Here is a 22,954-nt window from a genome sequence, read left to right as displayed (position 1 = left end):
GTCCACTGAAATTGAAAAACAATCTGTTTGTTTGAGAAATTTTACCAATTTTGCATGCAACTGGTAAGCTAGAGAAGCTAAAGGTCCTCATCTCGTCAACAACCGAACAACCGAAAAAGTTAAACACTTGATCCTTTTACAAATAAACGTTTTTTAAAACCGCATGCATTTAAAATTATTGTTTGTCTGAAAATTTTCTTTATAGACCTAGTTATATTTTCCTATTAAGGTGTCCCCCCTTACAGATTTTGGTGAGGGGGAAAAGCAAGTGTAAAATTTTTGGTGGGGGGGAAATCCCTCCCGTCCCCCCCGGGATTTCGCACCCTGCTCTCCACTGGTCTAGTAACTTGCGCGTACGCCTTTGGTGAACGTAGCCCTGGGTCCAATCCTGATGGGAGAGCATTAACATTCGAAGACTATAATTTTTCGGATTTCACTTTTAACTGTAGGTTCGCGTTGCATATAGCATTGGTGTTCAAAAGTGATGCTAAGCGCCAACAATCAACCAAACGTGTTTCATGAGAATTCTTTTGAAAACCACATCAAACTTTCGATCTTAAATAGTAAATTGAATTGGACACAGTATCATATTTCAGCACGTTACTGAAAGTTTAATCACTTACTGCCAAATTTTATAACTAAAATAAAGGACTTTTCGTTTGCATGCATACAGTTAAAAACATCCTACGAGGTACGTTACATAGTAACGTGTTCGGAAGGTTTCGAGTAGGGATGGCCAATTTGAGAGGCCTCTGTATTTATATTTTAGTGTCTCTGTTTCCTAAACGACGAATTAGATTACAGTCATACGCAAGGGCGCCTTTTTCTCTGTAAACTTGGGGGTCCATTCAGTTGCAGAAGGTATCTATATGAGGATTTTGAAACAAATTGCATTCAAATTATGCCAAATATTGTATATTCATAAATACAATAGGGGGGCCCACATGAGCTTTGGGGGGGGGGGGGCCCCCACGATCGGCGGCCTTGGATATACGAATACAATGGGCATTATGCAGAGTCGTTCTGACTTGATTAGTGCCATATTAAAGAGTTCGACTAACATATATTTCCTGCAGCAGTCAGGAAAGTATGACGCTAATCATACGTCAAAACGACTCTGCATGAGGCGGAATGTAACGCTTAGAAACGCTTTGCAAACTCGTAAACTTTAAATTCTGTAATTAACTGATTGCTGAATCACAACAGTAGATAACAGCCGGCTCACTCTATACATGAAGCTGCAAACAAACATGTATATAGCCCAAACTATATAGTAAAACGTATTAACTTGGTCTCATTTCTGTCGAATCCGCATTTTCCCAAATTTATAGATAAGTGGAGAAAATAACCGATTTTATTTACCGCAATTCCTCTATTGATGCAAAATCAATTTTTACTCTATCTCGGCCACTCGTCTATCTTGGAAATTGGTCGTATTGGAGCCATACTATTCATTTGCTGTTAGTGATCAACCTACTTAACTATGTTTGATACCTACGTCATATTCATTTCCTAGAAATACTTTTAGAACATATTTTATTAGTGTGTTTTATCATTTATTATTAGTCTTCTTTGGGAACCGAATTTTTGAAAAGGTTAAAAAACGTTTACGATTAATTTCAATTAATAGTTAATTTATCACTTTCTACCTACAACTAAAATGAATACTCATGGAGATTTCCAGTATAAAGAATCGGAAACAATTATTATAGAAATTGTTCCCTTTCCCCATTAGAAGCGGAATTATCGAAACAAATATTCCCTTATTTTTAATTTGGAATTAAAATAACGAATTTCACACCTCTAACTTGAACGAATACTCACATTTGGCAGTTTCACAATAAAGAGTCGAAATTTGTAAGATAGAAATTGTCCCATTTTTCCCATTTAAGAGCAGAATTTAAGAAAAAATGCTTAAACATGTATATGTACAGTTATTTTTAATGGGAAGCTAATATGCCAAGATTTATCTTCTTAATATGAGACACATCATTCCTGGAAGAAAATGTTTGCATCTTCCTTTAACCTTCCTTAATATATATATATATATATATACAGGGACGGATCCAGGATATGATCAAGGGAGGGGCTAAACCATATTTTGCCGTTTTATCCAGTGTAAAACAGGATTGAAGCCCATTTTATCCAGTGTATATGTGAGCGTCAAGGGGGGGAGCTATATCCCCTATAGCTCCCCCTTGGATCCGCCACTATATATATATATATATATATATATATTAAATCCTTTCTTATTTTTTGTTTTCATGACAAAAGGAGTTTCTGTCCACATTTTATGTATCTACCATAGCAGGATTGTTGGAATTTTCCCCATTTCAAAGTCCGTAGTGCTTTTTGGAGCTAAAACCAACAATACCCCCCCCCCCAAAAAAAAAAAACACCTTCCAAAATATATTTCAAAATTTGTTTTGAAATAATAACCTTAATGTGATTATGATTACTTTTTTCGATCGTGTTTCTTAGTACATGCCTAGTTTCGGAATCGACTTAAAATATACAGTATATTTATGAAAAGGTCATTACCAGAACAGAACTATTGAAAAATGTTTGAGAATCATGCATAACGAATTTTCTTTACGCTCGATCAAATTCGTTGTAACAGTGTTCAACTGTAATCTAAATAAAAATCAAAAAGGATCTTGTTTGTGCTCGCATCACAGGGAAAATTCATTTGGCCATTTGAAATGAATTTTTCAATGTTATCAGATCACTTATCAAGTACCGTACTTCAAACTGAGTTTTTATCATGTTACTTGGATTAATGCATATTCTAAGGGAGGGGAGCGGAAGGTCAAAAATCTATACGAACAATTGAGTATCTCACAATTTCGTCAAGTTAGGAAGATGAAACTTCGTATATAAAATCCTCATTGAAAATAAGGGGACTCATGTTCCAGACATTTTGAGAATTCCCATTTTAAGTGGGAGGCTAGTCGAGCGAGCGTTACCCCCCAGAGCGAACGCGGTCTAGGTGGCTACACGGCAATTTTAGTTTCACCAGAGTTGTAAATCATACTATGAGCCAGTCAGGGTTTCCAGGTCTTTTCTTTTCACTTCCCGCGCCAGAAGTGTAGAATGAGAATGAACTGCTTCAGTTGGTTTCTTGTGACAAGATATGAAGGTTATCGAAGAAGTATTGGTGTTAGCTGCAGTTTCTTCTTATGTAAAGAAAATAGACGCAGAGGAAACTAAGTGCAGACAAAGTAAACGACCAAAACAGCTTACTTTATCTTAATCAAACTTGGAAAACAATTCAGTTGGTGTTAGATTCTTGCTTTTTCAATTTATTCCTACATCATATTAATCTGTGTATCTGTATAAAAAGGATGTGTATGTATGTTAGGAATGGTATAGAGACGAGATGAAACTCAATACACTCTCGGTCTCGTCTCAAGCCGAAAAACATCGTATTAATCTCGGTCTCGTTTCCATCAATATATGGAGCTCCTTCGTGACTAAGCGGTAAGCGTACGTGTCTTTGGCGTGGTAGACCTGGATTCGATTCTAGGCAGGAGGTTATGTGGTTAGGGTAGGGTGATCAAATCATCAACTAGAAAAAACGGGACAACTTTTTACTTTTAGATAGGTTGCTCCCCTAAATATATATTTTGGCTCTCCCTTCTCTATTTCTTTCTCTTTCTTTCTTTCTCTCTCTCTCTCTCTGTATCTCTCACAAAAAAGGCAAATTTACACTTTTTCGTTTTAAAACCTATTGAAAAGGTTGTGGAATTAATTAAATAACAAGTAACTATCAGCAACTAACAAAAAAACAAATTTTGAAAACATTCTCTCTTCCAAGCGAAAGAAAAGTTTTAAAATATCCATGTTGCCCACCAACCTATGGTTGAGGTGAACAAAAAGACTGAAAATATATGAAACACTCATCAATATGTCAACAACAAAATCTGTCACTGGCAGAATTTATAACGAACTACTTTCAACTTCCAACTAGCTTTATTTTCTTTTTCTTACTTTTAAACATTATTTCACTTAGAACTAGTTTTCTTTTTACTTTCAGTTTTATTGTTCTATACTTTGTTCCCCTTTCGTAAATGACAGTATATTACATCTTAGTTAAATCACGGAAAAACTGTACTGATCTGATGACAGCGCCTCAGTCTTCCACCCCCAAAACAGAGAGTAAAAACAGTTTGTTTTTCATAAGACTTTCAGCCCGTTGCACTGTCATCTGCGCAGTGGGAGTCTTGAGAGGGAGGCCTAGGAGGGAAAACAGTGCAACCACCACATCCAATATCGCAAACGTCGTAATGACGTTGCTCAGTAATTAGACATATTCCAATATAATTACATAGCTTAGAAAATAATAATATAAATTAGGAAATTTTAGACTGGAAAGTTTCTTGTACCCAGTGTACGTAAATACGGGACATTTTGGCGTCCCGGGAAAATTTTTCGGGACACCGGGAATGGTAGTGAACGGATGGTTACCCTAGGTTAGGGTCCCACGTTGAGCTGTAGTTCACGTCTGATGTAGCCTCGCTGATATAGTCGAAAGAGACGGAGCAAGAGGCATTTTTTTCTAAGATATTCTCTGTATCGAAAACAAATATTAGACCCCAATCAATAAATTCCAACATTTACACTACTTTATACTTTACTAGCTATGCACGTGCCTTTGGAGAATGGGGTTCCGGATTCGAATCCTGTGGGAGATCATTGAAAAGTTTCAGCGCATAAAGGTAGTTTAGATTCCACCTTAAACTGTAGGTTCACATCTTGTATAGCTTCGGTGCTGAAAGGACCGCTAAATTCCAAGCCACCAAGTATAAAATTTACATCATGACATTTTTAACCAATTCTCTGGTTTAATCTTTTAATTTTTTTCTTCTCATCATTTAGGCTAATTCTGAAATTCCTACTCTCTACCAATTTTAGCACCTTATTTTCAGTTTCAGAACAAAGTTGATAAAACACGAGCAGTTGCAGTTAAAATAAATAAATAAAATAAAATTACATATCTTTCCCAGGAATATTTCTAAGCTGCATGGAAAGAAATGTCTGGAAACTGAAACATTATGTGTTTGTTTTACAAAACTAAATTTCGAAATAATTTGGCAACGTAGTTTTTCGGTCATTTCAAAGACTGGAAAGAGAATAAGATGTATTGAATCCCAATTTAAAATTATGGTCTTTGCTGTTTAAAACATTTTCGATATACCTAAGTACCAAACTATTAGAGGTGGCATTTTCCGCCTTTCTCTTGTGAACACATCTATGGCTTAGACCATCTAAGGGCAATTGTTCCATCATCTAACATATCCACCCCATAAAATGCCGCATAGCCGGCCCTGACCCTTTCGGGCTGTTGCGCCTTAAGGTTTGGTATATATTAGGTATATTGGAAGTTGGCACAACTGTAACAAAGTATTTATTATTATTATTATTATTATTATTATTATTATTATTATTCATAGTGAACATACAATTTAGCTCGATGTAGCTCTACTTAACGTATTAAATGAAATCATAAAATAAGAATATTCTTCCTTCTTCATTCTGAGAATTCTGTTCCATTCCCTCCTAGTCTGGAACAAATATCGCAGCCACTTCTCTCCACATTTTTATTTTTAAGTCGCGATTCATGTAGTTCGGATCTCTTAAATTATATAGGCATGGCCTTTTTTTTATTATTTCGATTATAAACGCCTCTGTGTTAAATACACTAATCATGATTGGAGATGTACACAGGACACGTTTTCAAACACAACTGAAAATTTCTCTTTGTGATTACACTTGTGGTTATCTGTTTGGGGGTGGAGTTCGAGCTTCGGAGATAGGGGCTCAAATTCAAGTTATTTCGTTGTTTCATCTTTTGCCTAAAGCCAAATATTTTGCTTATAGATTACCATGGCACCAGCTAACTGTCAATCAAGTGTATCACAAGAAATCACCGTTTTACATAGATTTTTCTGTGATTAGCTAATTTTTCGGAATTTCCTTCTATTTTTGTGAATTTTCTTTTGTTATACACACACATACTTTATAATAGCAGAGTTCCATTCTCTGCACAAAGCGTCTTCCAAGCAGCTGTTTCTTGCTACAATCCCCCTTGCCTGGCAACACGTCTTTCCTTTCTGTCCTTCCTTTTGAAATCTTTTAAACAGCAGGCGGTCTATTGTTCCGACCTGCACCAAATACGCTGGAGCCGGCGTTTTCTTTGCGATTTTATTGCTTTCGCGTTCATGTTTAGCCGCTCAGATTTAAATACATGGTCAGCGTATTTCAAGCAAACGCATGAGCAATAAATGCGCTTTGCGATCGCTACAAATAGCCGGGGTGTAAAGAGAGGAAGGAGAGGGGGAATTATAATTTTTTTTTTTCTTTACATTGAAAGCGATTTTGCTTGTTGATTGTGGTCGCATCATGGGAAAACTGTTAAACAATTTGAAATGAATTTTTAAACATAGAACCTACCATGAGTTGTTTCTTTTATGTTACTTTCATTAAAGGGGGAGCATTCTAATGGAAGTAGAGGGGTTTCAAAATTTCAGCCAAATACAATAGATCATAAGCCTGTCAACTTAGGAAGATGAGACTTGGTATATACACTCCTCGTTAAAAATAATAGGACGTGTCTCTCCCTGTTTTTGAAAGTTTCAGTTTTAAGAGGAGAAGGAAGGCACTTTTAATAATTCCTTTCGTTACTCTTAAGCCGACGTTGTCTGTTGCTTGTGATAGCGTCACCGGGAAATGGTTGAACAGTTTGAAATGAGATTTTGAACATGGAATTTTTATTATTACACTTTCACTGATATGGGTATCCTAAGAATGAGAGGAGAGTCAAATATTTTCTATGAATCTTATTCTTCTCATGCAAATCTTCATGCTAATCTGGAAAAAGCAACTCGGTCTTCTCCCCATTCTTTTGTAAAACATAAATTACGCATAGTAGAAACAAATAATAAAATGTCTTTCTCCATGTGACAGTTAATTACAAATCGAAAACGCTTCACTTAAAAATAGGAAGTTACTTAAGATATACATCTGTCTTCTCAAGAATAACGGCTATCAAATCATAAAACCCGTTGATTGAATTCTTGTTGCGTATCTGGTGAAGTATGTGACGTCAGTACAATTATCGTACCGGTATGTTACAAAGGCCCTTTAATCATAAAATCTATTTAAGAAGTTCAATGGGCAACTGGAAATTAGAATTTAAAAAAATCAACTTCCAACATTTTAGTTCTTCCAAAAACTGACTTTTTATTTTTTAAAAAAAACATCCATTTGAGAAAACTTTTTTTCTCTGGCTCTTGACTAGAGGTGCTATCCCAGTATTTGCATGGCATATTTTGAGGGAAACTGAAAGTATCTTTAGTCAGAACGGTTCAAGAATTCGAATCCCGAGTCTAATAAGGAATTTTATTCCTATTCTGTACTATACGTTTTTGCTGCTCTACAAAATTGTCTACTTCGTTCTTTCTAGAAATCCAAATATAAACGAGTATCAGTTGTATAAACTGTGTCCTACGAAACACGGATGGAGCTTAACGGCTTTCCCTGTACGACCGTGTTCTTCATTTTTGTTATTTTTAAGATTAGTTCAATGTCTCATGCTTATGCATCGAGGCTAAGTGAGACGGTTATGATGATATGGAAGTGGGAGGAAACGGGAGAACCCCGAGAAAACTCATGCACACGGTGTTTATCCACCACAAAACCCACTTGGTCGGAGCTGGGATCGTACCCGAAACCCGCGTCAGAGGTGAGCCACCGCAATCTCACAAGGAAATTCCATAGTTTTATATGTACAATAGAACAGGAATGTTTAAGTGGTACTCAAACGTGTAAGTAGGAATATGGCCTTAAATATACGCGTAAAATTTAATAAATCCCATTTTGCCCAGTAAAACTCAATTTTACCCAACAAAACCCACTGGGCTGGGTTTTTAATAGAGACTCTCGGCTTTTTACAGCACTGAGCTGTACTAGCATGACTTTTTTGTTGATGAGTAAATTACTTTTTTTAATCATAGTACAAATCTGAAAGGAGAGAATTGTAAACCACATCAACACATAATAATTACGAAATTCCTTAATGCTAGTGCAGTACTGATCAGTGGCATAGCTAGACACATATCACGATGGGCACTAATAATTGTCATAACAAAGAAGTGTGCTTACACACATATATGCACCAAGCTTTATGGCAATTATTAGTGCCTATCGTGAAATGTGGGCCATATAGTCGGCCAGAATACTTCGTGGGCTCTTGCGACACAAAGTTTAGTATTTTCTTACAGTACAAAGAGGTTAGGCCCATTACAGAAGAAACATACGAAAGAAATTACATTTTTTTTTATTAGTTACACAGTGTTGAAATACTGATGAAATTTCCTAAGAAGTCCTAAATTAAACTTCCTACAGTAGGATGGCTCACATTTAGTTGAGTGATGAGTGGCCAGCGCATCGTTTTTAGATGCCATTATTTCTGGCTTTCTGAATTTGAGTTTATTATCTCTTAATTCAGGTAATTTTCCAATTGCTACTAGGTCAATATCAGAAAATTTTAATGTGCTCCGAGCGAGAATAGAACCAGGGACCATGAACACCAAGGTCATGCGTGCTAACAATGCCGCTAAACAGCAAAAGTGGGTTGGTATGGGTAATACTTTTTTTTCCAATATTTTCTAACTTGGTATTGAACATGTTTAAACTAATATTCTTCCAAAATTTCCCCGTATCAGGTATTTTCGGTGTGTCGACGATACCTTGATTCTGTACAAAGAATTTCAGGATTTAAAGAAATTATTTGAAGAACTTAATCAGATACATCCCAGAATCAAATTCACGATGAGGGGACGCGGAGGCTCAGTGGTAGAGCGTTCCCCCTCCGGTCCCAGGTTCGATCCCAGCTCGCGCCGTGTGGACTTTGTGGTGGACAAACACCGTGCTCATGGGTTTTCTCGGGGTTCTCCCGTTTCCTCCCACTTTCTTCATCTCACCATTTCATTCATTTCTCATAATCATCGTTTCCTTTAGCCTAACCGGCATAATCGTGGGACGTAAAACTTAAAGACTTCATTTTCAAATTCACGATGGAGCTTGAAGAAAATGAAGCTCTTAGCTTAGCAGAAGCTTATATTACCATCAAAAGATATACCAATAAGTTTGTTACTTCGGTATATATCGGAAAGCTTCTGCGGACACCCAGTACATTCATTTCAAATCATCACACTCATGGCTTCAGAAGTTAAATTTTTGGGAAAACTTCTTCAGTAGAGATCTTTTACTCTCAGACCTCTCGGGTAATCTCAATCAGGAAATTCAATATTTAATTAAAATTGGACAAGAAAACTTATTTCAAAAATCTTTATTACTGAAGTGGTACAGGTAGCTACAACAGAAGATCATCGGCAGCCACCATCAACCAACAATAAATGCCGAGACTGACAAATGGATTGGTGTCCCTCTGGTCCCGCGTATTTCGGCAAAAAATTAAGAAGATACAGCAAAAACATATATTTAAGATTTCAGATGTTCCTCCTAAATCCATAGAAAAATACATAACTTAACAAATTTGAAAGCGTTTTTGACTGATCCTCAACAAAATAGTGGCGTTTGTCGTGTTAAATGTCAAAGTGACAAAATATAAGGTCAAACAAAAAGGAGTATTGGTAACCGAATAGCTGAGCACATCCGATCATTTAAATCTCATAGTTTACAACCGTTATCTAGATTGGCAGCGCATCTTAAAGACAATAACAATAGCATTACGGATTCATGTTTGGTAGAAAAAGCAAAAACAACCGAACAAAAAAGTAGAAAAAAAAAATAAATAAATGCTATTTCATTCATAAAGAAAAACCTGCACTCAATTTAGACAAAGAAGACATAAATACGATTGAGAGGTCTTTTTTTTTTTTTTTTAACTTATTTCCAGCGTCTGCAAGATAATAAAAAAGAATGGAGAACAATGAACAATGTCAAGTGAGTGGCCATTAATATTAATTCATTTCCATCATTAATTCATATTTAAGAAATTGTGCTTCGCATATTTTTAAAATCCTTTAAACCACGTACTTATCTACATTTCCCCCTCATGTTTTAAAATCCTCCTTAAACTGTGTCTAGACTGAAAGTGAAATAGAGTTTTCCAAAAGCGCTTCCTAGAGCAATACTTTAGCTTTTGCGGTGAGTACTAGCCTTTTGCTTATATATTTCTTGTTAAATATTATCACCGCACGTAATAGACTGAAATAGTGTGACGTCACATCCGCCTCGTTGCTATGGTGATCGTAGTTTTATTTGCTAAACAACATGGCCTTAGAACCTAAGTACAAAGCGAAAACAGTGACGTCTTAACTTCCGGATTCCAAACATCAGAGTAAAAGAAACACTTATATATGTTTTAAAAAGATTTCTAGTGAATGAAACTACGAAAACATAGAAAAAGCAAGCAATTAGGTAAATAATATGTTAAAATATGTCAAGCGTTGAAAGTGCAATGTTTCCCCTGATTTATCAGATTTTGTGTTTTATACATTTAGAGATTACGTTAAGTGTCAAAACATACTTAGCTTATTTATTATCGGATATTAAATTTAAATAATTGTGGAAAATTTTTATTTAGTACCATCGGTATCACACATTACATTCCAATCGTGTAGGTCTACAAAAATAGTGTTTAAAACTTATGCTGAACCCCTCATAATTAGATGTTTCCTTGTTACTATATTTTTAAGGTAATTAGGAAATATAAGGAAAGATGCATGTTAACCGACCAGAAATTGGTCCAGATGGAAAATTCTCAGAACGCATATGGTTACAAGCTCCGTGTATTTTTTTTTTTTTTTTTTATCATTATTGATTGTTTCTTTATTTTGTAGCGACTGTAACTATGTACTCATAATTTAAAGGGTGGTCGTAAAATATCTGAATATGCCAATATAATTAACATCAAGGATTTCAACGTAGACAATTATTTTTTCTTGCAGATAAATCAAATATTTGTTCTATTTTCACTGTGCCGACAGCTCATCAGTCTGTACCTTACGAGTATTTGCATTGCGTGTAGTTGCTTTTGCTCATTATGCACTACCTGGTAATGGCGTTGGCATTACTTATGCAATTTCTATCTTATCAGATTATCTAGAGATTTGCCTCCTGTAGAAAAAGGTTTCTTATATGTTACTTCGTTAATTAATAGATTTCACTCGTAAATTTTCTAAATAGTAGACCCATATTCTTAATCTGTATCTTTTCATATCAACCTTACTTTGTCCTCAAAATATTCTAAAATTATTGTAAATGTGTGTTCTTATTAACACTTGATACTAGGAATACTTCATAGTATTCCTATCGTTTCATGCGTTTGTTTAGGAAACAACATGGCAATCACCATGGTAACGAAGAGGAAATGACGACATCACTATTTCAGTCTATACTGTGATATATGGTATCTCGTTTACTGGTGCTTGTGGTTGACCTTCGGAGAGAACTCTTATGTCGAATACTCGCAGCGGGTACATGATGTTCTCTTACATCGTTGTTCATAATGGAGACTAGAAAAGGATCCTTATGTAATTCGACAGTGCTCACAAGTCATGCGTAGTTCATCAGAATATTTGAGACTTCAAAGTACTAGAAATCTGAGCACCTGGCCTTTAACCCAAACATCACATCACTTGACTTTTACCAGCTTTATCAATAGCGCACTTCTTGAGGGATATACAATTCCAAAAGGCCTCTAAAACTATAAACTGACATTTTTTTCTTTTTGACTTTAAAGTTTGCCACGTGGTTCTCCATTGGATTATACGGTGAGTACACTTGGTCAAAAAGATGTAACAACTTTTTCAGGCCAATTATCCGGAGTGAGTTTTTTTCCTGGGTTCCCCTGATTCACACCAGACAAATGCCGGAATGATACCTAACATACAGGTCCCAGGTCGTTCTTTCCTTCCTCATTACTTTTTTCCTTCACCTTTCCCGGATAATATGCTCACTAAGGAACATGATACCCCATACGTGATTGGCTTAAGGCCATAAATGCCGGTAATGTCCAAAAATATAGCGTGGCGTTGAGGAAGTGTCATTTACTCCACAGGATTGTCTTGGATAAGTAGACATTTGCAGCATCGAAATACAACAATCTTCTAATTTACTCTGATATATTAATATGCTTGTGTTGAAATTATATAATATTAGCGTTAACGAAAAAAAAAAAAAAATGTCAAAAGACGAGCCATATACCAATCAATAGATATAATTAAACTGACCAAGTGAACGTAAAAACTCATGCGTAGTTTTCGAGAAAAGTCTTTCGTAAACTTAAAAATTGATGCTGTGCAACAGCCAAACCACCTATAAGGGTAAAACCGATGCTGTAGTATACCTTTATTAAAATCTTCATTATGATACTAGCAAGATTGCAGTACCAAGAATGGTTAATGAGAATTAATGAGATAAAGTCGAAAATTATAATTAACTCTTAACTTTAATTTCTGTTCAACTAAAGTATCGTCCAAAGATGATGTATAAACATATGCCAGTAGATAAATCTCAACGAGTTGAAAAAAATGGCATGCTTGACGAGAAATCCTTATCCATAGATTTCGAGAAAATAGAGGAAAACGAATTTTATAGCGCTAGAAAGTATGCCATTCGAGGAAAACGAACTGCTTGATGTTAGAAAGTATATCAATCAAGGAAAACAACCTTCATGGCGCTAGAAAATAAGTCATTCAAGGAAATCAAACTTTTATGACGCTAGAAAGTGTGTCATTCGAGGAAAACGAACTTTGTGGAACTAGAAAGTATGTCATTTGAGAAAAATAAACTTTATATCTCTAGAAAGTATGCCATTCGAAGAAAACGAACTTTGTGGAACTAGAAAATACGTAATTCGTAGCCAATCAAATGAAATTGAGAGTTTCTATTCTGTTTGAATAAATTATTTATTTATTCATCTGTTTACTGTGTGTGAAAAACGTACACTATTAACTAGTAGATTGTATCTGTTGTTATATGATTTCTCGCAATAGTAAGAAAAAGTTTAAAAAAATAAGAAAAAAGAAAGTGGCTTTCGTCTCATGTAATTTCAGTGTTGATAAAGAATATAAACCCATTTAACCAGTTACGTTCGCAGTTTTCGAATCATTGTAAAATATAGATTAATTTTTAATGCTCTAATTTGTTTAAACAGAAGGAAAAATATCTGTGGCTTGCGTCTAAAAGGGCAAATGTTATTTTTTGGCAAAAATGAGACACTCTTCAATTTTAGCGTCTGCAAATGGATGTTTTCTTGTGCAAGAAGAGCAAATGTCAACACGAAGTAGTTTGGAATATATACTATTCATATTAACATTTGCTTTTCTTGCACAACAAAATATCCATTTATAGGTGTTAAAATTTAACGAACATCTCGTTTTTTCCAAAAAGTGACATTGGCCCTTTTAGACCCAAGCCACAAATATTTATCTTCTGTACACAGTATTAATTAGTTAATGCAATACATTAATTTATATATTCTTATATATTGCAGTAAACTAGAAAGGGAAGGTATGACTTGAGTTTTAGATGCATCATGTCACTTATCCCAAATTTCAATGTCAAACTTGATGAATTATTCCTAACGTGGCTTAATAATAGTGAAGTGCAGAAAGTTCTCCGAGAGGATCTAGCTGCAATTACTAAAGGTAAGTACTTCTTATGTGGTTTTACAATTTTTTACTTTTACTTTTCTTCCCAAAAATCTATAAAGTAAGTATATATATTTATTCTTCCTGCATATGTAGATGATAGATGATACGGTTATTATAGCTAGAACCGAAGAAAGACTACAGGAGATGATTGACAAAATAGTTGACACTGGGAAACTATATGGAATGGAAATCAACATCGAAAAATCGAAAGTCATGAGAATATAGCGTGGAAATGCGCCTTTACGGGTAAAAGTAGAACGAAGAGTACTTGAAGAGGTCGATCATTTCTAATATGTGGGTAGTATTTTGACGAAAGACGCGTATTTCACCAAAGAAATCAGGTTGAGAATTGTCATAGCCAAAGAAGCATTCGACAAGAAAAGGTCACTCTTAACTAGCAGCCTTAGTATTGGACTAAGGAAGAGGTTGGTCAAGTGCTATATATGTAATATTGGACTGTATGGTTTAGAGACTTGGACATTACGAAAGTTAGAGAAGAAATATTTGGAGAGCTTCGAAACGTGGTGTTGGAGGAAGATGAATAAGATGAAATGGACAGAAAGAGTAACAAACGAAGATGTTTTAAAACGGATAGAAGAGAAGCGGACGCTTCTAGCCACCGTCCTCCGTAGAAAGAACAATTGGATTGGACACATTTTGCGAAGAAATTGTCTTCTTCACACCATAGAAGGAAAGATGGAAGGAAAGCGAGGAATAGGAAGAAGAAGAATACAAGTGATCGATGATTTGAAAAACAAATATATTGGGAGTTAAAAGAGGAAGCTGAAAATCGAGAAACATGAAAGAAACATTTCCAGGTTCAAACTGAAAATTGAAAATTAAGAGAAAAAAACGTTAGTCTCAAAAATTGAAAATTAAGAGAAAAAAACGTTAGTCTCAGGGCGGATAATGCCTGCCTGCTAATAATATGAACAGTCTAGAGAAAAACAGTTCTAGGGAACTGTCAGGGATAAACTGCAATGATCATAAAACTTATTACAAGCCGGAAATTATACTTAACGGGAGAATGTGATAAAACATGAAATAAGCTGAGAAAATCTGACTTAAGCTACTGTGTGCCTCTGAAGATGAGTGGCTGTGTGTCTCAGTCGAAATATTGGAGGAGACTTAAACAAGGAATATTGGAATATTACTAGGTAGTAATTTGAAGTATGACATAGCCTATTTGAATTCCTTTTATTCATAAAATAATTCTCGTCTCCTCAAACTCATTTTAATTAGTCCGCAACTATACTAATATTAATGGTAGATTACAATTTAATAAGGAAGCAGCATTTTTTAGTGTTTGGATCCCCAAATATTTTTCATGGAATAAACATGTGATAGAGCTAAAATGATAATTTTATTTCGTAAATTCAACCAAATACTATGAACTTTTACTTTCAGAATGTTTATTATGAAATTTCTCATTCGCTGTTACTATAGAATTATATTTCGATGAAATTGTACTGTAGTGAGAAATATTTTCATTCTGTACAAAAAAAGTGTCAACGACAATGTCATCTGTGTCTTACAAAGCCTAGTGGACCTTTATTTCAAAATCTAAACATATTACATCTTCTATACAGGTACAAATTGTAACGGTAATAATGGTCAATATAGAAAATAAAATAGACAGCTCCACACTCACCGCAGAAGTTCCAAATACTAAGTTGTACTTTGGAGGAACACGGTCCTCACCTTCAGCTTACTTAACGTCTGAAAAAGGTTATAAAGCTAAAAAAATGTTGGAAGGTGAGAAGGATAAAATGATTGGAAGTAGATATACACTTCACGTCAACAAATATACTATGGCACATGAACCATTGATAACCATAAATAATACATATATTTAAGATTAATCAATAATAATAGTCAACCATAATATACAAAATTAAGTAAGGATTAATATAATGGCCAAAACATATTAAACATTACGATAATAATAATAATTAAAATTGATTACAGCGGCATACTAGTCGCAGATCATTGAAAAATCCCTTATTGACCATAGGGCGTATTTGTCGCAGATCATTAAAAAATCTCTTATTGACCATAGAGCATATTTGTCCCAGATCATTAAAAAATCCCTTATTGACCATAGGGCGTATTTGTCCCAGATCATTAAAAAATCCCTTATTGACCATAGCTGCATATTTCTCCCAGATCATTAAAAAATCCCTTATTGACCATAGCTGCATATTTGACCCAGATCATTAAAAAATCCCTTATTGATCATAGCTGCATATTTGTCCCAGATAATTAAAAATCCCTTATTGACCATAGGGGCATATTTGTCCCAGATCATTAAAAATCCCTTATTGATATAATATTATTATCTTCCGTGGATAAAGCTCTAGGAAGATCCGAAAGCTTGAAAGTGTGAGATATTTTCAGGAATCAGAACTTCAAGTAAGTAAAATAATTGTTGAAATTCCTGAGATTGTTAGCATATAGTCTGAAATTAGACTCTTTTATTCGAAAAAGTACTATGAGTACTTTGGGGGAGAATATTTCTTTTTGTTTCCTGTAAGTATTCTTGCTTCTAGATTATCTAATTCAAATGTTCAAAATTTACACGAAGGGGGATTTGGTTTCTCCAGAAAGAAAATCTCTCCAGGGCTCCTAACTGAATTTATCCCTGGTTCAAGTTCCTAATTGTAAGACAGAAACTTTTTGTGTTCTATTTAGTTCTACAGGTCACAAAAATCACGAGTTGTTCCGAGCAGAACCGGATCCGAGTCTTTCAAGTTATTAAGCATAAGAATTGTGCATAGATAAACCTAAGTTTTAGTGCAGGAAGAACGTGACCCCGGCTCACACACTCAGAAAACACGTGCGATAATCACTGGACAAAAAGAAACACTGGTGACAAGTCTGATTTACTGCAGGAAGATACTGATTTTTCTTTTCTTGTATACTTTTGCAAATTTTCCGAAAGTGATTCAGATTCCTTTCTACAATAAACTGTTGATGTCTATTATTATTATTATTATTATTATTATTATTATTATTATTATTATTATTATTATTATTATTATTATTATTATTATTATTATTATTATTATTATTATTATTATTATTATTATTATTATTATTATTATTATTATTATTATTATTATTATTATTATTATTATTATTATTATTATTATTATTATTATTATTATTATTATTATTATTATTATTATTATTATTATTATTATTATTATTATTATTATTATTATTATTATTATTATTATTATTATTATTATTATTATTATTATTATTAAGTATTCTGCCGTTTGGCAGGTCCTGGTACGAATGATTTTTTTTTTTTTTTTCAATTTTAGATTTGGGCCTGGAAATGTTTCCTCCATGTTTCTCGACCTTCAGCTTTCTCTTTTAATTTCTAATATTTCCTTCTATTTTTCAAATCATTGATCAATTGTGTTCTTCTTCTTCCTATTCTTCGCTTTCTTTCCATCTTTCCTTCTATAGGGGTATGAAGAAGACAATTTCTTTGCAAGATGTGTCCAATCCAATTGGCCTTCCGGTGAAGGATGGTGTCTAGAAGCATTCTCTTGCCTATCCGTTTTAAAACATGTTCATTTGTTACTTTCTCTGTCCATTTTGTCTTCTCCATCTTCTCCCAATACCACATTTCGAAGCTTTCTAAATATTTCTTCTCTAACTTCCGTAACGTCCAAGTCTCTGAACCATACAGTTCAATACTCCATATATAGCAGTTGACCAGCTTCTTCCTTAGTCCAATAGTTAAGCCTGCTAGTTAAGAGTGATCTTTTCTTGTTAAATGTTTCTTTGGCTATGGCTGAGTCTATTATAAGATCTTAAATCATGTGTGGTAATGAAAATGCTGTATGAGTTCATTATATGCTATTATAGAAATACGTATCATTGTTATTGTGATCTGAGTGCTGATTATAATAAAGTTGTTGATATGGAAATTATCTTGTAATAAAACATGTATGATATCTGATAAGAGGAGGGAACAAGATGGCGACGGACATCTTTACATCTGGAGTATCATGTTCTTTCAATTGTGCAATTGTGAATTCGTACATAATTTTAAATTTTGACAATAATAATAATTTTCACATATTTTTTTTAGTTTCTTTACAATTTTTATGTATTATTGCATCTTTTTTATATGTCCTGAGCCTTTAACCCCCAAGTAATTTTACAAATTGTATGAAAACAAATCTACTTAGAACAGGCGAATTCGTCCATGTTGGAACGCGCCATTTTATACAAATCTACGTTTTCAAAAACAATTAAAACAAATTTAGTGAAGCAGTCCACTGGGGACTTTGTTTATAAATCTTCCGAAAGGGAGATAACTAGAACTAGAACTAGATATCTGATAAACAGTTATAATTTTAAACCCTTCTACAATGAGTTGTGCGTAAGTACTGAAATCATAAGTAATTTATATTATTATTTCATTCTAACAAAAAATATTGTAAAGTTTTAGACTTCTGTATTAGATGTTGATTCATTACAATTGTCAAGTGATAGTATGACATAAAATTCCAAACGTAACAACTGTTAAAATATTAGGATATAGGAAATGCGTTATTTGATGTTCGAATATGTCTGTGTATACGCAAAAAGGTGCTAGCTAACAAACAACTATTTTAATGGGATAGATAAAAAAAAATATTTTTCTCTTGCCATTTTGAAAATGACAATGTGTGGGTTGGTAGAAATTTTTGTTATCGCACAGTTATAACTTTGTGTGTTATGCGGAAAGAAATCATGGAAGGCAGATGAATTAATAATGTGTTTGAAAGAAAGGAAAAGCAAAAAGTAAGGAATCTAAATTTGTGTTAATTTGTATTTTTGGGTGAAAAGATCCAACATATTTCAATAAAAAATTTTCTTGTATGCCTTATATCTGGATAGCTACATATAGTGTAGCCAAACTCAAACTATGTGCTTAACTAAGTATGATGTGCTTATTCCGTAGAAAATACGAAAACTCGAATTAGGGGCCGTTCAAAACTTTTGTGGCCACTGATCCAAAACTAACTATTGGCTAAGATCGCAATCTTTGAATTCATTTCTTAAAATCGTTCCTAAAATTCTTGTTAAGGAGTGAACTATCAACTCAAGGACAAAGGAAGATGTTTAATTATCTTTCATTGTTTTAAAGTATGTTTTTCACTTGTTCTTGAGAACTGCTAGTAAATCGTTGATATCTGAAATACGAGACTTGAGCATTTTCAACCTACTGGCCGATAAAACGTGATAACTTAGAGTTATGCGACAAATGAGCAATCAGTTTTGATTTTATGCCATTTTAGCGATTTGGTTTACTTGTTTTATTAAAAGAATTGAATTGATTTCTTTTTTTTTTTTTAAAAAAAAAAAGGTTACTTTAATACAATAAATCTCAAATTTGTGTAAGGGAAGATGAACATAATGTACTTCGTGATTCGCTCATTAATTGATAAAATGACAATGCACGCAATTAAATCACTATATTATATGGATGTAGAATCTTATATAAGATACGGAATTGAGTAATATTATGGGATTTTCAAGTATCTTCAAAGTACAAAAGAAAATTATCAGAGCTATCACATGAAATGATCAAACAACAAGCCACTTATAACTTCATCCATCTTGATTCTGGAACTACTACTTAAATAAGTAGTACTTTTAAGGCGTAACAATTTCAATAACTTAATGTTATCTTCATCAGACGTTAACCGGAAGAGATATCTTCAGTAACATTAGATTCATTATTATTATTATTATTATGATATAATTTTAATTGTTACATTTTTAATTTTATATTTTAATAATGAAACAATCAGGTAGTTATAATTTTGATTCTAACAGTCAGTTAATTTTAAAGTTCCCTCTCAATTCAATTTTCTATCATATAATTTTATTTCTATTGCTTCTCTTATTAATTTCTCATATCCATGACTTTTATCCTTCAATTCGTTCTGTTATGTTTAATACAACTATAATATGATTTAGAATAATTATTTGTAATATTAATAAAAGATAATAACTAAAATATGTAAAGCTAAAAACAGACAGGAATATTAAAAGGTAACAACAGGTGACGTATAAAACTAAAAAGTAAAAGTGCGTAGCTTTGTTATATAAATACAAAGCTTAGAGCTAACATCTCTGATCTTGGCGGACTTCCTTTAAAACACACATCAACAATCACCACTACCATGGACTTTCCACCTGGAATAACGTAAGTTATCCTTAAAATATTCCTGGATGGATACTTTAGTTTAAACATGGCTAATTGTAATTAAAATGGTTTTCCCAATATTGAATAATTCATTTATACAATACAATCTATAAATTCAATACTCCACTATTACTACCCATTTGTATTAAGTTATTGTAAATTAGTTATAAATTAGTTAAATTTGTTTGAAAGCATTTTAAATTAAATTGCTTCAAAATCAATTAAATTGCTAAATTAAATTGTTACGGCTCCCATCAATAGTGTTATATTTATTATTTTAATAGTGTAATTGATTTTCTGCATAAGCTAATGGCACCAATCTTACCAATCTTACAATTTTACTAATGCCTTAAAATAGCTGTACGCAAAGTGTTAACTATGTTAATGTTTTACTGTAACGTAATAAATTTGTTAGCTAACGATCCATAATCCTTTCATTATAAATCCAAATATATTCTTAATATCCTAATATATATAAAAAACAGTATTCTTTATTTTTTAAATAGGAGACAGTTCTAACAATCTAACCCATAATTCATGTATTTCATTTGTCCAGTTCATTAATCTGCCACTTCTTTCTCTTTGAATCCTCTGCGCTTCTTTCCATTTCCTTATTATTGTTCTATTTTCTTTTTCTAGACTTTGTACCTCTTCTCAATCTGCATCATGTCCCGTTTCTTCAACATGTTTGTATATAGTGTTATTCTCTCTTTTAAGTCTCACATCGCCCCTATGTTGTTTACTCTTTGCTTAAGCTTTCCCCTTGTTTCTCCAATGCATAGTGTCCATAAAAATGCTATCATATTTTAAAGTGGTATTAATTAGCTTTGGATAACAGTATTTAAATGAAATTGGACACACTTGAAAGAAAACTCAAATATTTTTTACTATACCTCATAGACATTGAATGTAGACCCACGAGTGGCGATGAAGACATAAAGATATCCCCATACACGCCACATACGCTCCAACATATCTCATGAAACGGACTGGATGGCAGCACTGATACGAACTTGCAGTTCTTGCAGGTTGCAGATTTTGAGCCAATGGGGATACATAGACTCAATCCTTTACGTAATCTCATAGAAAGACACAATCCTTTACGTAATCTCATAGAAAGACACAATCCTTTAGGTAACCCCGTAACTTCAACAGCCACTTGTAGAAGACATTATCATCATTTCCGACACGTCCAATTCTATCTTCCTGAAAGCCGCTTATTCAGATGTTCCCGAACATGCAAATGCCAGTGAGGAGGTGTTCCATCTTGTTGCAAAATAAAGTCATTGCCTTCTTCTTCCAATTGTGGAAATAACCAATTAGTGAACATGTAAACAAGTGTGTGCTTACCAATTAGTGAGCACAAAGTAAACATGAGTGAATTTACTTTTTCTGTGTTTGTTTGATCCCATCCATTATTGACATTGTTGTCCACCATTGTTGCCCATTATTGATATGCCCAAAAACATTTGTTTCTTTTTCAAATGTGACCAATTTCATTTAAATACAATTATCAAAAACGACGTAATACCACTTTAAATATGATAGTATTTTTATGGACACACTGTATATCATATTACAATTCTTACACTTCACTTTATACACTGCTCCTTTATCTTTATTTATGTTTTACCTCCTATTTCTCATTATCTTAACCATTTTCAGAACTATCCGTCCTCCTTTTCTGTATGTATTCACACCTTCTTTTCTTAATAAGTTCTTCTCTGTCTGTCAGTGTCTCTGTCTTTTCTCCAATGCTCTCTAGCCCGTGCCAATTTCTCTCCTCATCCTTTTTCTCTTTTCTCCATCCTTTCCTTCTTTCCTCTTCTATTCTGTTTTTCTTTATCTTTTATTTTGTTGTACCCATTGTTCTATAGTAGATTATGAAACTTCTCTATGTCTTCTTTCTTTCTCTCTTCACTATCTATTTCTTCTATTCTCCTCTACATATTCCATATGAAGTTTCTTTTCGTACTATTATCCATATCACTTTTTTATGACAGTAGATCCCTGCCACTTCTTTGCTATACAATCTTGTAGTCAATCTTCTATCTTTTCTTTCTATTGTCATGTCTAGGTTATATTTCATATTGTTCTTTTCTATTTCTGTTTCAGGCTTATCCCTTTCTCTTCATCTTCCATGCTTCTTACGAACTTTTCTAGTTGTCTCCTTGTTCCTTTCCATACTCCTAATTAAACAGTCATCCATGTATCTACAATATATTATTTGGATGTTCCCATCTTCTGTTGCCATTGCCCAAGCCTTTATTTTTACCAGTTTGTTTCCTATTGAACACACACACACACACACACACACAAAAAAAAAAAGCTTTCACAATTTTCTTTCTTTCATTCTTTTATCTCTCACTTTTTACTTCTTCTTCTATGACTTTTACAACATATCCTCTCATAATACTACAAAACATTGCTTTAACATTCATACTAAACATAATTGTTTTCGGGGGCACGGTGGCTCAGTAGTAGAGCGTTCACCTCTGGTGCTTGGGGTTCCTGGTTCGATCCCAGCTCGCGCCATGTGGTCTTTATGGTGGACAAACATCGTGCTCGTGGATTTTCTCGGGGTTCTTCCGTTTCCTAACACTTTCTTCATTCCACCATTTCATTCATCTCTCATCACCACCGTCTCGTGGGACGTGAAACTTAAAAATTTCATTTAATTTTTCATAATTGTTTTCTTTCTCTTATTCCTTATTCGTTCTAACATGTTTCTTGTATTCTTCACTCTGTGGCTCCCTTGGTCCATCCGTATCTCTTCCTATAATCTCATGCTATAATAATTTAATGTTATGAAGATATCTCTTCCAGTTAGTGTCTGATGAAGATAACGTTAAGTTATTGAAACTGTTACTCCATATTTTAATTTTAACAAATAAGTATATACTCTAGTCAGAAAAGTATTAATTATTTATGCAAACCATTATTTGGAAATTTAGGAATTAGGTGTACTAACTCTACTATGGCTTTACATTCTAGACTGCTTAATGCATGTAAAAAAAAACATAAAAAATACAAAAATGTAAATGTAGATACG

The 22,954-nt window shown here is 33.6% G+C and overlaps 1 protein-coding gene across 2 annotated transcripts in view; it reads left to right on the top strand.

Annotated features, from left to right (window-relative positions):
• The window catches only part of LOC145693651 (uncharacterized), a 226,476-nt gene that overhangs the window by 2,203 nt on the left and 201,319 nt on the right, over positions 1–22,954 (top strand). For both annotated transcript variants that reach the window (XM_081769865.1, XM_081769863.1), the window contains exon 2: positions 13,526–13,679. In XM_081769865.1, the coding sequence (XP_081625991.1) occupies positions 13,568–13,679 (112 nt within the window). In that variant the 5' untranslated portion in view covers positions 13,526–13,567. The remainder of the gene's footprint in view (positions 1–13,525; positions 13,680–22,954) is intronic.

This window comes from Thermobia domestica, chromosome 8, assembly GCF_964235325.1.
Source record: "Thermobia domestica chromosome 8, izTheDome1.hap1.1, whole genome shotgun sequence".
NCBI classification, from domain to species: Eukaryota; Metazoa; Arthropoda; class Insecta; order Zygentoma; family Lepismatidae; genus Thermobia; species Thermobia domestica.
This window is presented reverse-complemented; position numbering and strand designations above follow the sequence as displayed.